Here is an 18,141-nt window from a genome sequence, read left to right as displayed (position 1 = left end):
ACACACACACACACACACACACACACACACACACACACACACACACAAACACACACGGATAAATGAAAATGCACCTTCTAAGATACCTATTGGTGTCTTTAGAGGAAAAATCCTTTATTGAATAAAGTGATCAAGTATTTTGGACTTTAAACTGATGCTTCCTTGAAAAAATTGATAAAGAATAACTCCCAGATTTGAAGTATTTAAAAATCTACCTTTGTAGGGGACAGAAAAGATATTAAAAAGACAATATTTATATCCTCACTCACAATATTCCTCTGCTCCTGTCCCAGAGCCAAAGAATAAAGAATGACGATGTCTCTGTCCACCCTTCCTTATTTCCCCTGACTCCACAATGCAAACCTTCTATTTCAGATGGGCCAAATTCTCCTTATTCTCTACTTCAGGTCAGATAATTCCTGCCGACATCACTTCACTCACACCATTTTCCCTTGCCTTGAATCATCTCTTTTGCCCTCATTCTACAAGACCCAACTCCATTTCCAGCTCCTCTATGAAAACTTCCTCAACTATTTCAGTACCCTTTGACCTCTTCTTCCACTGACATTCTATAGAACCATCCAAAGGTCATATATTTAATGCTGGAAGTGACATTAGAGGTAATTTTGTCCAACTCCCTCATTTTATAATGGAGGAAAAGTGTTGTAGGCCAGGCCTGATGTTAAAAATTATTTCTTGACTCAAATGATTGCTCACTTCAGACAATCAAAGAAAAGTTGATACAATCACCTGTCCTTTTCCACAGTTACTGTCAGTCTCCGGTATATTTTGTCTACATAACTCAAGTAACCAGTTTGGCTCAATGTTTCACCACAATGACTGAATCATTTTGCCATCGTATAGACAACCTCAAATGCCTAGCAGGCCCTATGAGCTGAGGCCCATGACCTGAGTTCCAGTGAGCTGTGCTATTCAGAAACCAGTTAAGAAGCTGAAAAGGAGATTCACTTCACCCAATAGCCAGATGGAAGAAAGGGAAGAGGTCTGCTCAAATATAAGAGGCAGTGGGTGGAGTAGAAAGAGTATGGGACTTAGACTGAGGAGATTTGAGCCTGTATTCTGGGTCCATCACTTAGGAAGACCAAAATTCCTATTGCTTAGCTATGTGACTATAGGCAAGTTGCTTATTTTTTTTTTGTGAACCTGTCTTTCCATCTGTAAAACACCTGCACAGTATCAATCATCTATAGATCTCTCCCCTCTAAACCAAGAAGAAAACAATTTTTCATCATTATCCTCAGAACAATATTGTTATTTAGTCCTTTAAGGTTTTTAAAGTAATTTTCTCCACAATACCATTGTTCTGACAATAATGGCAAAAGATTGTTCTCATTTTGGTCTAGAGGGGAGAGGATTCTGGGAGAAAAGCATCATCAAGATCATCATTACTCTGGGGGTGGCTAGGTGGTATAGGGTGGCTATGTGGCACAGTGAATAGAGTACCAGTCCTGGAGTCAAGAGGACCTGAGTTCAAATCCGGCCTCAGACACTTTACACTTACTAGCCATGTGACCTTGGGCAAGTTGCTTAATCTCAATTACCCTGCCTTCCCCCCTCCAAAAAGGAAAAAAAAATCATTGCTCTTATAACTGTACTAAAATTTATGAGGAAGTTAAGCCTTAAAAGCTGGACATTCCAGAGACCCAAATACCTAAGAGGAAAAGATCCCCGATGGCCTTGTCAAAATTGGGTTTCAGACTTTATGCTGCCTTTATATACATTCTGCTTAGTAGGCATCCCCTGGTCCCCTCAAAAAAGGGCACAGAATAAAAATTAGTCCTTGCCCCGAGTACCCAGGAAGGAACCAAAATTATATACCTTTCTCCCATGACTCAGGCTGCCCTGGTCGTGCCAATACACGCTGCCAGCTACAATCAATATTTCCAACCAGCTCCTAGGGACTCTGAAAATGGAGTTCTATGCAAATGAAAACATAGTGCAGGTTTTAAATTTTTTTTTCTTTTCCTAGGGAATGAAAAATGGCTTGGCCTGATAGCCACCCTTTAGCTTTTTCACATGTGAGTTAATCATGTCACCTCCCACTTCCTCAGGAAAATGGCACCAAATTTTCTATTGACGTGGTGCTGCTAATCAAAAGGAGAGGGAGTTTGAGTGCAACAACTGATGCCCCCCCCCATTCCCAGCCCCTCTCCACACACTTGAACAGAATCATTTTGTTTTCCCACTTACCAGGAGGAATGGTTCTCTTATTTGGTATTTTAGTCCAATGGTTATCAAACATATTTTATCTGCTTTTATGGATTAAAGATATCTCTGAGTCTGATTTATAGCCAGGTAAAGTGAATTTAGATCTCAGAGGAAAGAGTCTAAAGGCAAGCTATTTCTGAGTAATATATAATTCTTGCAGCTGCCACACATAGGCACCCCCCAAAAACCCAACCAGGAGGGACTTTATTGAAGCATACTTTTCATAGCTGCATTTTGAACAATACAAGTCATAAAGTTGATCTATTGGTTGGCCACCTAATAAGAAAATGCTTTGTAATGTGCTGGTGAAAAAAAGCTAAGGTTCGTGTTTTAAAGGGCAGCACTCTTTGTAAATTAAAGAAGCCAGATCCCTGTGAAGTCCTCTTAACGGATGAGCCAGCGTCCAGAAGCTCGGCTAGAATGGGCTTTGAACCCGAACTCCTTAACACTCCAAACATCAACTGTCCTTAAACTCGTGAGAAACAGAGTGGAAGAACAATCTTCTCCTTATTTCCATGCCATTTCTTTGCTGCTAGCACATTTAGAGAGGGATTGTATGTCCAGAATCTTAGACTCAGTCTCCTCCTATTCTACGATCATTCATACATATATAGACACACATTCACATACTTAGACATACACATATGAACACACCTATACACAATTCACATACACACTCACAGATAACACATGCACTCACACATATGCACACACATTCATAGACACTCACACATACACATGTATTCATGCACCATGCAGTTTAAATAAGAAAGGTCCCAAGGTCTCAAAGATAGTAATTAATAAAGCAAAGATTCAAATCCAGATCTTGTGAGACCAAATCATAGGATGATAGAGTTAGAACTGGAGCCTAAGGAGTCCCAACCCCCTCACTTTACAGATGAGAAACTGAGGTATGATGAGGTAGGATTTTAACCTAGGTCTTCCTCATTCCAAATCCAGGACCCTATTCTTTAGGGTCTTCACAGCAAGTGAAACACATGATTAGAGTAATAGAAAGTTACAAAACAAAGTGTTACATCAGATTTGAAGGAAAAGGTTATATAAAAGGAAGGAAGGTTTCCCCTTTTAGACTGTATCCCTTCTTCCTCTATCCCAATGTCTCAGCTGCTACTCCCTAGGAAGGAAAGAAATAAGAATTTATTAAGGGCTTATTATGTGCTACACACTTAACAAATATAATTTGATCCTCACAACAACCCAGGAGATAAGATGTTGTTATTATCCCTATTTTACATTTGAGGAAACTGAGGCAAACAGAGGACAAGTGGCATGCCCAGGATAAAACAGCTATTGTATTGGAGGCCATATTAGAACTCAGAGATTCCTGAGTCCAGACCCAGCTGCTCTATCTAATGTGGAGCCTTGCTGTCCTAGCTAATACTCATTCTACCCTAAGGCAGAGAGAATTCCAGCTGCTCCAGCAGCTGTCTGTTTTTACTCCTTATTTCCCTATAAACTCCAAAAGGGAAAGAACTATGGCTTATCTAAACTTCACATCTTTCTTAGAATTTAGGGCAGGGATTTTCATGAGGTAAGGGCTTAATAAGTGTTTAATGAATGAATAACCAACACTCACTTAAAGCTTCTGTCATTATCACCAGTGAGGACTGGAAAAACAGTTTGGGTCGCTAGCACAGGTACTTTACTGTGCATCTGCAACTCTCCCTGGCTTTAAGATACTGCTCCCAAGGTAAGGTCATCATGTCTAATCTCATCACCAGGCTGCTAACTCAAGCCTTGACTGACATCATGTACCCCCGCCCCCAGCAATGAAGGGTAGAGTAACTCTTCCCATTACTTTTCTTTATACAGGGCAGAAACGGGCCCCAGTTCTCTCCACTTTGCATCTACTGTTCCCTCTGGTTTCAACTCCTTGGAACACCCCTGCACCTAGAACCTCCTGGTCTCCTTCCTCCCCCTTTCCTGCTGCCTTGTGTCTGTTCTCTCCTCCTCCTCCCATTAGATTGTAAGATCCTTGAGGGCAGGGGCTGTCTTTCCTCTTATTCGTTGTATCCCCAGAGCTTAGTACAGTGCTTGCCACATCGTAGGAACTTATTAAATGTTTATTGGATTCATTGGATTACTTTGCCCAGTCTGCACACATTTAATCACATGCTTTTTCATTATAAAAAGGAGAGATGATTTTTATAGGCTGAAGTCTGCTGCTAGTTTCATTTGTTTTTTGAATTAGGGAAATTTGGTTTTACAGAAGCATTAACATTTGTGGACTAAACTCTGTGCACCAAAAAAAAAAAAGCATCTACATTTAACTCACGCTCCTGTTACTTATGAGTAGCTCTAGGACATACATACAAGTTCCAGCATATGTTTGTATCATTGCTTCTTAGGATGCACCTGACGATTCACATTTTAAAGATGATTTTCTTCCTACAGGAAAGGCTGGGCGCACACACAGGGTGCCTTTGATATGAAGAGAACTTGGAACCCTGCCCCTCCCCCGCAGCCCCTCCCAACACACCCACAAACTTCTGAAAATCTGTTCCCCACCAGACAACTAGAAGGAATGAAATTCCCCTTTAAAATGTAAATCCCCTTTGTAAGAGGGACTAGTCAAGCTCCAAATGCCAGTTTCAGATCTACCTACTTCTATGACCATAAGGTCTGAGTTTAGTATGAAGGCCCTGGTATCCTGAGGCAGACCTAAAGAGAGAGAAAGGGTCCCAGAGGAGAAAGTTGGAGGCAACAAAGTCAAACTTTATAGATCTGAATCTTCTATGGCGAGGCAGGCCAGGTGACAGGCTTAGATTAGTGGAATCTCATGTATTTGGCATTTAATTCAATTTTTTTTAGCTTGGTTGCAAGAAAAGAAGAAGAAAAAAGGCTAGAAAATAATAGATACCTAATATATAACATTTTAAAATTGTGAACAGCTTTACATGCATTCTCTTATCTGATCTTCACAATGACCCTGTGAAGTTCTATAGTTTATATAACTTATTTATAATTACAGTACATTTGGGAAATCATCTTCAGAAAATAAAGAACAAGTGTGTAGTTCTCTCTCTCTCTCTCTTCCTTGTTCATAAGATAAGAGAATAGATGCCTGCAGTAAGTAGTAAAGTGTTATCTCTATTTTACAGATGAGGAAAATAAGGCCCAGAAAAGTATTGTAAACTTGTCCTGGCCCACACTTCTAATAAGTGTCTGAGGCAGGATTTGAACCTAGATTTTCCACATTGCAGAACCAGGACTCTGGCTAGAGAAGAACCAGAACTGAAGGGAAGCCAAATGAAGGTGGAATGGAAAGATACCAAAATTTGGCATTACAGGTCCTGAGTTTGCACACTGGCTCTGATATTTCCTGCCTGTGCAACCTTGAGCAAGTCACTTAACCTTGCTGGGCCTTAGTTTTCTCATCTATCAGATGAAGGGGTTGCACAATAGAAGGCCTTAAAAGTCTCTCCGAGCTTTATGTCTATGATCTTATGAGGATCTCATGTTTTGTGCCCTATCCCCCTTCCCTAGCAGACATCGGTGAATCCCTTTTCATTTTATTCCTTTGGTGAACATAGGTTATTCTATCATTCTATGGCCTATATCATAATAAAAGCAATTTTGATCAAGGCTAAGTCTCCCCTGCACATAGGAACTTGGGAGAAGAACAATTTACTGTACAGTACAGATAATGTAGCTGAGTAAATCAAGGCACCAAAATGAATTTGTGTTCATGAATTATCCACAGAAGCTGTCTAGAGTAGCTAAACTCACTGGCCAATGGCCAAGTCACCAATCTATTTTGTGGAGACTCAGGTGCATGAAGGTTAGACAATTAATTAATTATAGGGAAATGGAAACAGCCATAATACAAGTAATTCCCATTGTATAAGACTTGGTATTAAAACACACATAAATTTTCATAAATATTACCTCTATACTTACTGACTGACTGATCTTGACAATATACCTATGAGCTAAACAGGGCAGTTATTATTCTTATTTGAAAAATAAGGAAATGGAGGCTGAGGGAGGTTAAATGTCGAAGATCACAATGATTTGATGAAAGAACCTTGAACTTAGGTTTCCTGACTTCCAATCTAATTTTTATTCCGCTACCCCACAATCTAATTCCTGCTCTGAGTCAATGGATTAGAAGCAAGACAGTATATTGATGGGGGAAGTGGAACTATAATCCAGGACTCCTGGTTCTCAGTTTTATGCTGTAAGTTCCCTCCCCCCCAACCAATTTGATTTAAAAACTTCAACAACATATATTATTTCCCTTTGATTTCAATAAATATTCTGCTTCTGTACATTTTAAAATGTAATTTATTATAGCATTACTCAGTCAAAAAATGATGGCCACTGGTGGTATATAATAAGTTGAAACCATCATTGATTTGCAATATAGAAGCCACAAAGAGAATTGCCAGTGGCATTCTCCATAACAGTCTCTGAGGTTAGGTATAGAATATAAAAGTTGGAAGGGACATTGGATATCATTCTACCCCAGTCCCTATCTGAACACAAATTCCTTCTAGAATAGAGAGGGCAGCAAACTATAGAAGAAAAACAGCTGGATTTTCATTAAGAGAAGCGGGGTGCCTCTTCTGCTAGCTGGGTGACTGGCCAGATCACTTACGCTCTCTAAACCTTGGTTTTCTCATTGATAAAAATGAGGCAACTGAAAGAAATGATTGATTAGGTGGGTCTCTCCTAGCTCTAATAGTATATAATATCATCCAGGTCATAAGGACCAAAGGGATCATAGATCTAGAAGGGGAAAGGTCCTCCAAAGTCAACGAGTCTGACCTCATTTTATAGTGAAGAAACTGAGACCCAGAGAAGTTAAGTAAATTGTTCAAGGTCAGATAGGTATTAAGCTTCCAAGATGTAATTCATTTATTTCAGTTCAGACATACTCAGACTTTCATTTCTTTTTTGTTGTTATAGACATAATTTTTACTTTCATTTCATTTCTTTTGATCATTCAAAACCTCACAATAGCAATATCAAGCTGAGGGCAATGCAATATAGTTAACAGAGAGCTGACCTTGGGATCAGGCAAATCTAGGTTCAAGTCCTGTCCCTGATGCGTACACACATGTGACCCTTAACAAGAATGACATTTTTGGTACAATTGAATATTTGTATTGGCAGAGGGAAGTTCCTAATTTGGAGTTCCCAATGACAATGAAATCACATATCTAGACCTCCTCAAAATCTATTATAATATCTTTGCTTTTAAAGCAGTCGTTAATGTTTAAAGGGTAGATGAAGTTGAAAAGAAACTTGGCTTTACCCAAAGCCAACTGACTGCTTAGAAAGTTATCTTTATTTGTTCTGCCTTGGCACCAGATTTGACCCTTGATTCTGCCAAGAGTCAGGCAGAAAGTTTCAGAAGACCAGTCTGGCTCTTAGCATTTGAGGCATGCTTTACAATTCTGACAAGCAACCAGTCAGCTGGTCTACATCAGTCCAAAGAATACGTTTTGACTGATTTTTTCCCTTTATGAATCGAGCAATTGTTTTGACATGTATCAGCCTTACTGTAACACCCTTTATAAGGTTAACTGAGTTGATCAGTTGTTCTAGGCTCAGAAGAAGAATTTTACAGTAATTCAAATCTAACAAAAAAGACTGAAGTTACCAGAGGAATCTTTATGAAAAGTTATTCCAAAGTCCCCATTTTACAGATGTGGAAACTATAACCCAGAGCAGGAAAATGACTTGTTGAAGGTCACACAACAAATAAGTGACATGCCCAGTAGTTGAATTCAAGCCTCCTGATCCCCTAGTCCAGTGATCTTCCCATTATCCCAATGCTTCTATTTTTCTTTACAATTTAGATAAGGCATTTCCCTTCCTGACAGCCTCTTTCCCCTTGGGTTATTCTCATTTACCTAATGCCTTCATGTAGCCTTCAAAGTTTTCATTGCTCTCCATTTCCCAGGTTCCACTCTGGTCACTAAGCATTGTGGCTGGTTCAGACACTGATTCCAGTTGGAAGAGATGTCAAGCTGTGGAAATAGGAGCTGTAGGGAGAATGAGTTAGAATGTGCTATTTTATATCCTGTTAGAATATAGTTTATGACTTTGCATTATAGATAAGAGAGTTCGAGGGTCAGAAGGACAATCTCCAAAGAACTTTACTTTTATTAGCAAAGTTCAGTGGAACTGCAGGTGAATGAAAAATCAAGTTTGGGAAAGAGTCACCAAGGGAAGGTCCTGGTTCATGCAGTGACCCTTGAAGAGCGCTTGCATGATTCCTTTGACTATCATTGGCTGTCTGTGTTCTCATAAGGGACTCTTAAGGCATAACTTGAAACATTTTGTCTGGTACTTGAGGGGAAAAAAAGTTTAGAGTCTATACTGCATGGACACAAGGGCAAATGTTTTACTTTGGACTAGCAGGCAATGCTGACCCCCATGAGCATGAAGTCATATATCAAGTTGGGAATCAACACCCAATTGGAGAAGCAAATATTTATAGAGTATATACTGTTTGTATCTGAGGACATGGAGTTTAAGATACAGTCTGTTGCCTCAAGTAGAATTCAGTCTGAGAAGACAAGACACACACACAAACACACAGAAAGAGAGATAGAGAGAGAGTGAGTGAGAAAGGGGAGGGGGGAGATAATTCGCAATAAGAATGCCAAATGAATAAATCAGTCTATAAATTCTTTAAGAGTCACAGGAGAGAGAAGTCACTGTAGGTTGGTTAATCAAGAAAAGCTTTACAAAGGAGATAGGATTTCATTTGTTTCTTCTGCACATAGTAGTTGCTTATACACTTGTTAAATGAATGGAATGGAATGATAGATTGGGAAAGAGGGCGTCTAAGGAATGTACACCAGTCAGGGGGAAGTATAAATGAAGGTAGCAGGAATATACAAGTACATCCACAGGACAATAGGCAGACATATCTGGCTAGAAGGTAGAGTTCATTTAAAGGAGTCATGGAAGATGTTTGGAAGGGCTACCTAGATAGCTAGGTGGTACAGTGAATAGAGCACTAGACCTGAAGTCAGGAAGATCTGAATTCAAATTTGACTTCAGATTCTTACTAGCAGAGTAATCCTGGGCAAGTTGGTTAACCTCTGTGCTTCAGTTTTCTCAACTATAAAATGGTACCATAAAAGTACCTACTTCACAGAGTTGTTCTGAGGATCAAATGAAATGATTATCAAGATCAAATGAGATAGTATTTGTGAAGCTTTCTATGTACTATCTGTCACATAACTGATGCTTAATCAATATTTATTTCCTTCTTTTCCAATGAATCGTTGCCAGGCAAGGTAAGAATTTTGATTTAATCCTATAGGCAAAAGGGAGTCACTGAAGGTTTGACTATTACAGTGGCATGATTAAAGTGGTTTGTGATAATTAATCTGATAATTGTATGTAGGGAGCCTATTGACATGATCCAGGCAGGAGAACTAGAGTGATCACCCAAAAGGTTTTTGTTAAGTTGCACAATTCTCAATGCTAGATATTTCTGACCAAAATGTAGAATGTATCCCATCAGAGCAATGATTAAAAAAAAATTTTTTTTTCAGCAAATAGGTGAATTAATTGTACCAGTGTCTACTTCTATGAAAAACAGGACATGAATAGTATTGTAAATCCCCATTCTTCTAAGCTTACTGTGAGGGAAAGAAGGGTTGAATTTGAATAAACAAGATTTTTAGTAGCTGGAAACAAACTCAATTACCACTTTGAATGAATCTTATACTTCTCATCTCTAAACATAGTGATCAAATATCGGAGCTCTAAGAAATATATGGTAATGTATGCTAATTGTTGGGAAACTGTTCTGAAGGGAATGTAAAACAATGCATTCATTTTTTAGTAAACAGTTATTTGAGTGAGGTAAAAGCAGGGGAGAAAAAATGCCCAGCTGTTCAGAAATAGAATCAAAATGTGGTCAAGTAAGTCAAGCGCAAACAGAGAAGATGGATGATACAGGCTTAGCCACAAACTGAAAGACAAGTGATAGAGGCAGAAGTGGACAGGGAAACATGATGTAGGAATTTGCATTTGGGCATCTTCAAAGCCCAATACCAAGCTGGCTCATAAAAGACAAAATTGACAATCTCTGATATAGAAAATTAAAAAGCTTCTACATTAACAAAATCAGTGCAGCCAGAACAAGGAGAGAAGTCACTAAGTAGAGAAAAAAAAATCTTTGCAAGAAATATCTCTGAGTCAGGGAATTAACATGGACATAGAGAGCCAAAAACCATTTCTCAATAGATAAATGATGTTGGGAAAAGATGGAAGACAAAAGAAAAGATAACAGAGGATGAGATGGATAGTGTCACAACTATAGTGTCAGCAACAAACATGAGCTTGGACAGACTTCTGGGGATAGTGAAGCATAGAAAGGTCTAACAGACTATGTGGTCCATGGGGTCACGAAGAGTCAAACATGACTAAACAACCAAATAACAACGAAGTTGTCAAAGGATAGAAAATTTTCAAAGGAAGAATTATAGCCTATCAAAAATAGTAAGAACAGTGCTCAAAACTGTGAAAAAGATAAGTGCAAATGAAATAACACTGAGGCATTACTTCATACCTGTCAAAGTAAAGAAAAAATTATAAAATCTGGAAATAGTCAATGTAGGTGGGATTGTGAAGGGCATGTTTACAAATTATTGGTGTCCAAATAGTTTAGAAAACAATTTGAAATGATGCCGAGAAAGTGACTAAAATGTTCATACTCTTTGACTTAGAAATTCCATTACTGATATATACACTAAAGAGGTCAAATATAGGAAGAAAGGTCTTTCATATATCAAAATGTTTATTGCAGCACTTCATGAAGTAGTAAAAAAGTGGAATGGAAGCAAAAGCCTATCGATGGGGAAATAGATAAAGAAATTGTGATATGTGAATGGAATGGAATGTTGCTGTAGGTAGTTGAAGATAACTAGATAGATAGACAGAGCATTTATTAAATTCATAACACATATCCCAACCCTGTATTAGCAAGAAAATGATTATGAAGAATACAGAGAAGCATGGGAAGACATGAACTGATACAAAGTTGAAGTAATAAGAACCAGGAAAACAATATACATAATGATAATAACAATATAAATGGAAAGGACAGCAACAATAAACCAATAAAACAGATAAGTCCAAACTGAATACTGTGCAATTACCATGGCCAAGCTTGACCCTGAAGAAGTGATCTGAGAATATATATTCCTCCCTTCTCTGCTGAAGTGGGGAACTATTGGTGTGGAATACTACATATACTCTTGGACTTGGTTGACATCTTGGTTAGCTTTGCTAAACTGATTTTCTTTTTTTTTTTAAAACTTATTTCTTATAAGGTGTGGTTTGATGGATAAGGAAAAGTGGAAGGATATTTTGGGGAAATAAAGTCAAAAGATAGGAACATTTTTAAAAAAAAAATACATTATTTAAAAACAAATAAAATTGTGAATTGGTCTCTGCATTCTGAAATACAATTTGGAATTGTTCAATAAATGTCACTAAACTATTTATTCTTTTTGACTCAGTGCTGCTATAATTGTGTTTATACCCCCAAACAGGCCAAAGACAAAAAGAGAGGCTCTACATATACCAAACTATTCACAACAGTTTTTGTAGTAGTAAAAAAATAAAATAAAATAAAGGGAAATAGTGGACAAGTAGAAGGAGAAGATAGCAAAAAAAAAAGATTGTGGTATAAAAAATTGGATATTAATAAGATATTTTTTAAAAAGCCTCAAGGTAACCAGGACCAGGGGGATGAGATATTAGGCATCTTAAGTACATGAACGAAGGTGATTGGGTCCCATAATGGAAGAACCTGTAAAGAAATGTCTAAATTATATTTGTACCCCATAGATGCAAGTAGGGATTGATAACTTTTAGTAGGGATACCTCTGGATATCACCAATTTAATCCTCCAGGCTGGTACAGACTCCCTAGTCTCCTGCTGGTGACAGGTAGTTATTGAGGGAAAGAAAAGGAATTGGGAGGTAAGCAAAAATAAGAATTAAACTAACCAAGTCCTAGGATTTCCTTGGTGGCTCAATGAAAGCAGAAGATCCCCAAAGCCATAAAATGACTTACTAGTAAAGGAGAAGGGAAAATATTGAAATTGTGTAAGAAAAAAAACAATAATGGCTTCTCTCAACCCTCCCCCATCTATTAAAATCTGTACCTTTCAAGGTTCAGCTGAAGTATTACCTCTCCTCCCATTAAGTCTCCCAATTACTTCAGCCCACAATGATCTCTCTCCTCTCTGAATCCCTATAATATTTCATTTAACATTGGATATCACATTCTTGTATTACAGTGTTCATTCTTTCACACCTTGATCTTGTTTTTCCAAATAGATTTTAAGTTATTTGAAGGCAACAGTTAAATATTCATTGGGTTTTAAAGTTAGAAGAGACTTTAGAAATCATCTCATCCAACTTATGCAGAACAATCCTTTATAACTAAGGAGAGAAAAAGAGAGAGATTGAGTGAATAAGAGATAATAGTTCAGCAAATAACTTCTTAATTTTCAAGTATTTCCATTTTTCTGTATATTCCTTATGTCCTAGCATAATGCTGAGCCATTACATGCCTTCGATAAATAATTGCTTATTGATTGACTGAATATATATCCGGTAAAGGTCAATATTTTCCTAAATTGTTAAGTAAGATGAACCAGAATGAGGGATTATCTAGAACTAAGGATGATAGGGATTCCTTGTGAGGAGGCTAACTTGGTAGTTATCACCACAATGTAATACACATAAGTATGAAAAGGTCAGTCCCTTAATCTCATGGAATCCCCAAGGAAAATGGACCCTGTGAAATTGTGATGTCCTAAAGCCAACACTAATAATGAATAAATTAGATCCAATAACACCCCATCTTCCCTATAATATCTATGGAGCTCAGACACTCCATAAATGGGTTAACCTCATATTCCTTCCAGTCCCAGATTCTATGCCTGACAGGGACCATGGAGGATAATTTATAGATGAGTTCGCAGTATGTTTGAGCACTAACATTTTCCTCTCTAATTTCTTACCTTAATCCCATTAGTAATTTATGTGGCTTAGTCATCCATTAATTTGCCACAGCCTCTTAGGTGGATATCACATCTGGAACACCCCACAGGTCTTAAATTTATTTAAGTCACAACAGACTTTCCTTGGGACACTTTTTACCAGTGGGTCCAAGTTTGCACTCACTTAATAGAACATACCCAATAAATGATGTCCAGAATGGTAAGAAGATCAATTACCTGCTTGGAGTTAATCAAAGAAAAAGTTGAAGAAAGATACCCAACCATTTTACCTCCAGTCTCAGGGAGAGTGGTTTTCCAGATGCTGGCTTCACTGTATTCTGTTGTTGTGCTCTGTGTTGAGGTATTCTCCTCAACAGTTCTGTCCACACCCACACTGTCACCCTATTCCTTCCCTCTCTTTCCCTCTTGCTTTCTCCAAAAGCAAGGAAAGGATTCTTTTAGACTTAGGAGGGTGGGATGGTAAACACCACAACCCTAAGGTGGGGCAATTTCCTCTAAAATCAAATGACCAGGCAAAACTGGTTCACTTGTCAGTAAATCCCGAGGCGGCTCATGAATCAGTAATGGAATGGCAAGATGACTCATCCTTCACTAAAGCTTTAACTCCTAGGATCCTGTGGAGGAAATATACTTTGCATCCTCCTACCTCCAAATAGGGTACCACCTGTTTAATTTTATCTAGCTGAAGAACTGCCTTCGTTTTAGAACCTCAAGGTGGTAATTATTCCACAGATTTCCTTCAATGAATTAACCAAGCATCTAAAAATATTAACTGGGCACCTACCAGGTGCCTAGCACTTTGTTAGTTCCTCTATTAATATATAGGAATATATAAGAAAAGTAAATTTAGTTCAGAAAAGAAAACTAACCCAGATGAAACAATGAATAAGACTGGGCTATACATCACATCATGTGCTGATATAATGGACAGCTTAATGATACGGGGCAGAAAATGAGATCACAGACTACTAGGCTGTAATGCAGTGTTCTTAGTTTCCTTACAATTCTGTTGATTGAATAGTATGGTCAACCAGTGCAAAATTAGTTTAAAAAGAGGAAGAAATCAAGAAAAAGTGCCCATAACATAGTAGATCTCAAAAAATGCTCTTTACTTTTCCCCATCCCCTCATGTAAAATATATATGGTGGGGGTGGCTAGGTGGAGCAGTGAATAGAGTACCGGCCCTGGAGTCAGGAGGACCTGAGTTCAAATCCGGCATCAGACAATTAGCACTTACTAGCCATGTGACCTTGGGCAAGTCACTTAACCCCAATTGCCCCTCCAAAAAGCAAATAATAATAATAATAATAATATATATATATATAAATATATATAGCAGTGTGTGTGTGTATGTATGATTTGAGATATCTTTGAAAGATAGGTAACATAGGCAAAAAGAGAGGAGAGGAGAGAAGAAATTCCAGATAGAAAAAACAGTATTATTAAGGGTCAAAATTATTAAAGGTTAAAATCACAGCACCGTGGAATGAAAAAAAAAAAGGAGTAGATTTGAGAGTCAGATGATCTGAATTCAACTTGGGCTTCCTTCACTTGCTGACTGTGCAACTCTAGGCAAGTTACACAATCACAGAATCTCAGAGGTGGAATGGGCTGCCATGAGAAACCAGCTCCTCTCTGCACTAGTGCCCTCAAGGACATTCACAACAAATAATCACCCGAAGTTCACCTGAAGACCTCTAGTTAGGGAAACCCAGTCTCTCCCAAGGCAGTCCACTCCACTTTGGGATAGAATCAGAGATCTTAATCTGGAAGGGAGTGCAGAGGCCACTGAGTCTAATCACATATACGCATATATCATATCATATCATATCATATCACATCATATCATGTAATGTAATACAGTACAGTACAATGCAATACAATACAATATGTATGTGTATATATGTATATGCATGTAAATACATGGGCCATATCATATAATATGTTGCTTACATATATTTGTATATGTGTGTGTATTGGCTTAGGAAAGAAAACTAGATAATATACTGGTAGATAGTGCAATATACACCCAGACCCACACTTTTACATAGATAGATAGATAGATAGATAGATAGATAGATAGATAGATAGATAGATAGATAGATAGATGCATATGATTCATGTAATACATATATGCACATATACATGTTATATGACGTGCCCTGTGTATATGTGTGTGTCTTCATTTTCTAGAGGGACTTTTCATTTTACAAAAGGATTCTTTATAGAGTTCCTTTTCAATAGCAAGTTTGGGTCATATAGTATTCAATGTATGAAGTTTAAATTTACACATAACTTTTCGGCAACACATCCATTATATAAAATGAGATACAGGAGTATCCTTCTATAAGACTAGTGTTAATGGGCTATTGGTGTTATATTAATTTCTTATATAATAGAATATATATTCTATTTCTAGGTATATGATTTGGCCTATGTATATTATATATAACTTGCTATATATATTATATGATTTGATAGAATAAAATATATATGACATTTACTTATATATATTATATATAATCAATATATTATATATGCTTATGCAACGTATTATATACACACAGTTACATAAATCTATATAGCACATTTATATAAATTAAATCTTATATATGTGTAATATACACATACATAAACATAGCTCAAATCATATTCCTGGAAATAGAATAATTATATAGGAAATTAATTATACATATAATTATATACACAAACACACAAGTAATAAATGAAATGAATAATATATAAGTATACATACCTGAATACACACACATATATATACACAGGTCAAATTATATCCCTAGAAATAGAATAATTATATATAGAATTAATACAACACCTATAGTCCATTAATACTAGTCTTATAGAAGGATACTCCTGTATCCCATTTTATGCAATGGATGTGTTGCTGAAGAGTTATATGTAAATTTAAACTTCATACATTGAATATTGCTGTATATGCATAAAACAATGTTGAAGAGGAAACCTGCAAAGAATCTTAGTAAAATGAAGTATCTTTTCTATAAAATGAATGAGATAATCCTATTTTACTTTCTTTCTAAATATTGATAATTCTTAATGGGGCTTGCTTAAAGCAGGCGCCAACTGCATATCAGTCCTATGAAAGTTTCAAGGGATGACAGATATTACTCATATTACTTGGTGTTCAGGAGGGAGACTATTCCAGGCAGGGGGTGAAGAGCCAAAGAAAATGCTGGGAGTGGAGAAATAGAGTGTCTTGTTCATGGAATACCTTGGAGATCAATATCACTGTATCAAAGAGTTCATATGGGGAAGTAAGGGCTAAATAGACTGGAAGGGTAGGAAGGGACTAAATTATGAAGGACTCTGAATGCTTAACAGAGCATTTCATATTTGATCCTGGAACTACTAGGAAGCCACTGGAGTTTAGAGTGGTGGAAGGCTGATATGAGTGGACCTGACATGGGTGAAGATCCAGAAAAAGAGATTGGGAAAGAGCAGTCAGACAGGAAGGAAAAGAACCAAGAGAGAACAGTTCCATGAAATCCAAAGAGGAGAGAGTATCCAGGAGGAGAAGGTTGTAGATGGTAAAGTATTAAATGTTGAGAAGTCAAGAAGGAAAAAGAGGGGAGAAGAGGTCATTAGCTCTGGCAATTTAGAAATCATTGACACTTTGGAGAAAGCTGTTTAAATTGAATGAAGAGGTTAGAAGTAATATTGCAGAGGGTTAGGGAAGTGGAGGCACCATAGATTGATGGTTTTTTTCTCAAGGAATTTAACTGAGAAAGCATGTGGAAGAACAAATGATCAAGAATCTCAAGGGGAATGACAAAAAAAAAATGGGAAGGAAGAGGGCCTGGCAGAATCATCTCACACTACAAAGCAGCAATCATTAAAATAATTTGTTAATGATTAAGAATTAGAGAGGCCAATGAACTAAACAGATTAGCTATACAACAAAAAGAAACAAATGAAACCAGTAACAATGATCAATAAACCCAAAGATCCCAGCTACTGGAGCAAAAACTCCAGTAAACAAAAATTTCTGGCAAAAAAAATACAATTTTACAGAAATTAAATTTAAAAGAACACCTCACACCTACACCATGATTAGTCTGAAATGAATAAATAAATTGATATAAAAAGTCACATTAGAAACAAATTAGAGGAACAAGGAAGATATTTACTTTTAGATTAAAGGTTAGGAGAAGGATTCATACCAAACAGGAGATAGAGAAAATCGCAGAAGAAAAATGGACAATTATGATTATATAAATTTGAAAAATTTTTGCACAAATAAAACAAGTGTAAGCTAAAATTAGAAGGGAAATAGTTAACAGGGAAAAAAATCTACATCAGATTTCTCTGACAAAAGTCTCATTTCCGAGACAAATAAGGAATTAATTCAAATTTTTAAAGAACCATTTTCCAATTGATAAAAAGGATAACAGGATAAAAATAGACAGTTTTCAGAGAAAGAAATACAAGCTATCAATATCCATATGAAGAAATCCTCCAAATCTGTAACAATTGGCAAAATAAAATTAAAACAACTTGAGATTTTTCCTCATACCCATCAGATAGGCAAAGTTAACAAAAAAAGGAAAATGACAAGTGATGAAGGGGATTTGGGAAAATAAGCACACTGTTGGTGAAGCTGTAAATTGATACAGCCATTCTGAAAAGCAATTTGTAACTGTTTTACAAAATTACTAAACTGTGCACACCTTTTGACCCAGAGATACCACTAAAGAGAAACTCCAAAGAGATTAAAAAAGAGGAAAATTACTCATGCATACAAAAATATTTATGGTAACTCTTTTTGTGATGGCAAAAAACTGGAATCTAAGGAGTTGCCAATCAGTTAGACAATGGTTAAACAAATTATGATCCATAAATGTAAT

The 18,141-nt window shown here is 37.0% G+C and overlaps 1 protein-coding gene across 3 annotated transcripts in view; it reads right to left on the bottom strand.

The window, feature by feature from the left end:
* RBP2 (retinol binding protein 2) overlaps positions 1–13,688 on the bottom strand; it is a 29,807-nt gene extending 16,119 nt beyond the window's left edge. Inside the window, exons 1-3 of one of the 3 annotated variants that reach the window (XM_069063875.1) lie at positions 13,528–13,684; positions 12,237–12,302; positions 8,112–8,243 (exon numbers count right to left, since the gene is read on the bottom strand). In XM_069063875.1, the coding sequence (XP_068919976.1) occupies positions 8,112–8,184 (73 nt within the window). In that variant the 5' untranslated portion in view covers positions 8,185–8,243; positions 12,237–12,302; positions 13,528–13,684. Of the gene's footprint in view, positions 1–8,111; positions 8,244–12,236; positions 12,303–13,474 lie in introns of all 3 variants that reach the window. The other 2 variants (XM_069063873.1, XM_069063874.1) reach the window with 2 other exon arrangements.
* Positions 13,689–18,141: the final 4,453 nt, after the last annotated feature.

The sequence above is a fragment of the Petaurus breviceps genome, unplaced genomic scaffold, assembly GCF_028583685.1.
Source record: "Petaurus breviceps papuanus isolate PSGF00001 unplaced genomic scaffold, PetGlider_PUasm1.0 90604, whole genome shotgun sequence".
Lineage (NCBI taxonomy): Eukaryota > Metazoa > Chordata > Mammalia > Diprotodontia > Petauridae > Petaurus > Petaurus breviceps.
Note: the sequence above shows the minus strand (reverse complement) of the source record. Positions and strands in the feature narration are given on the sequence as shown.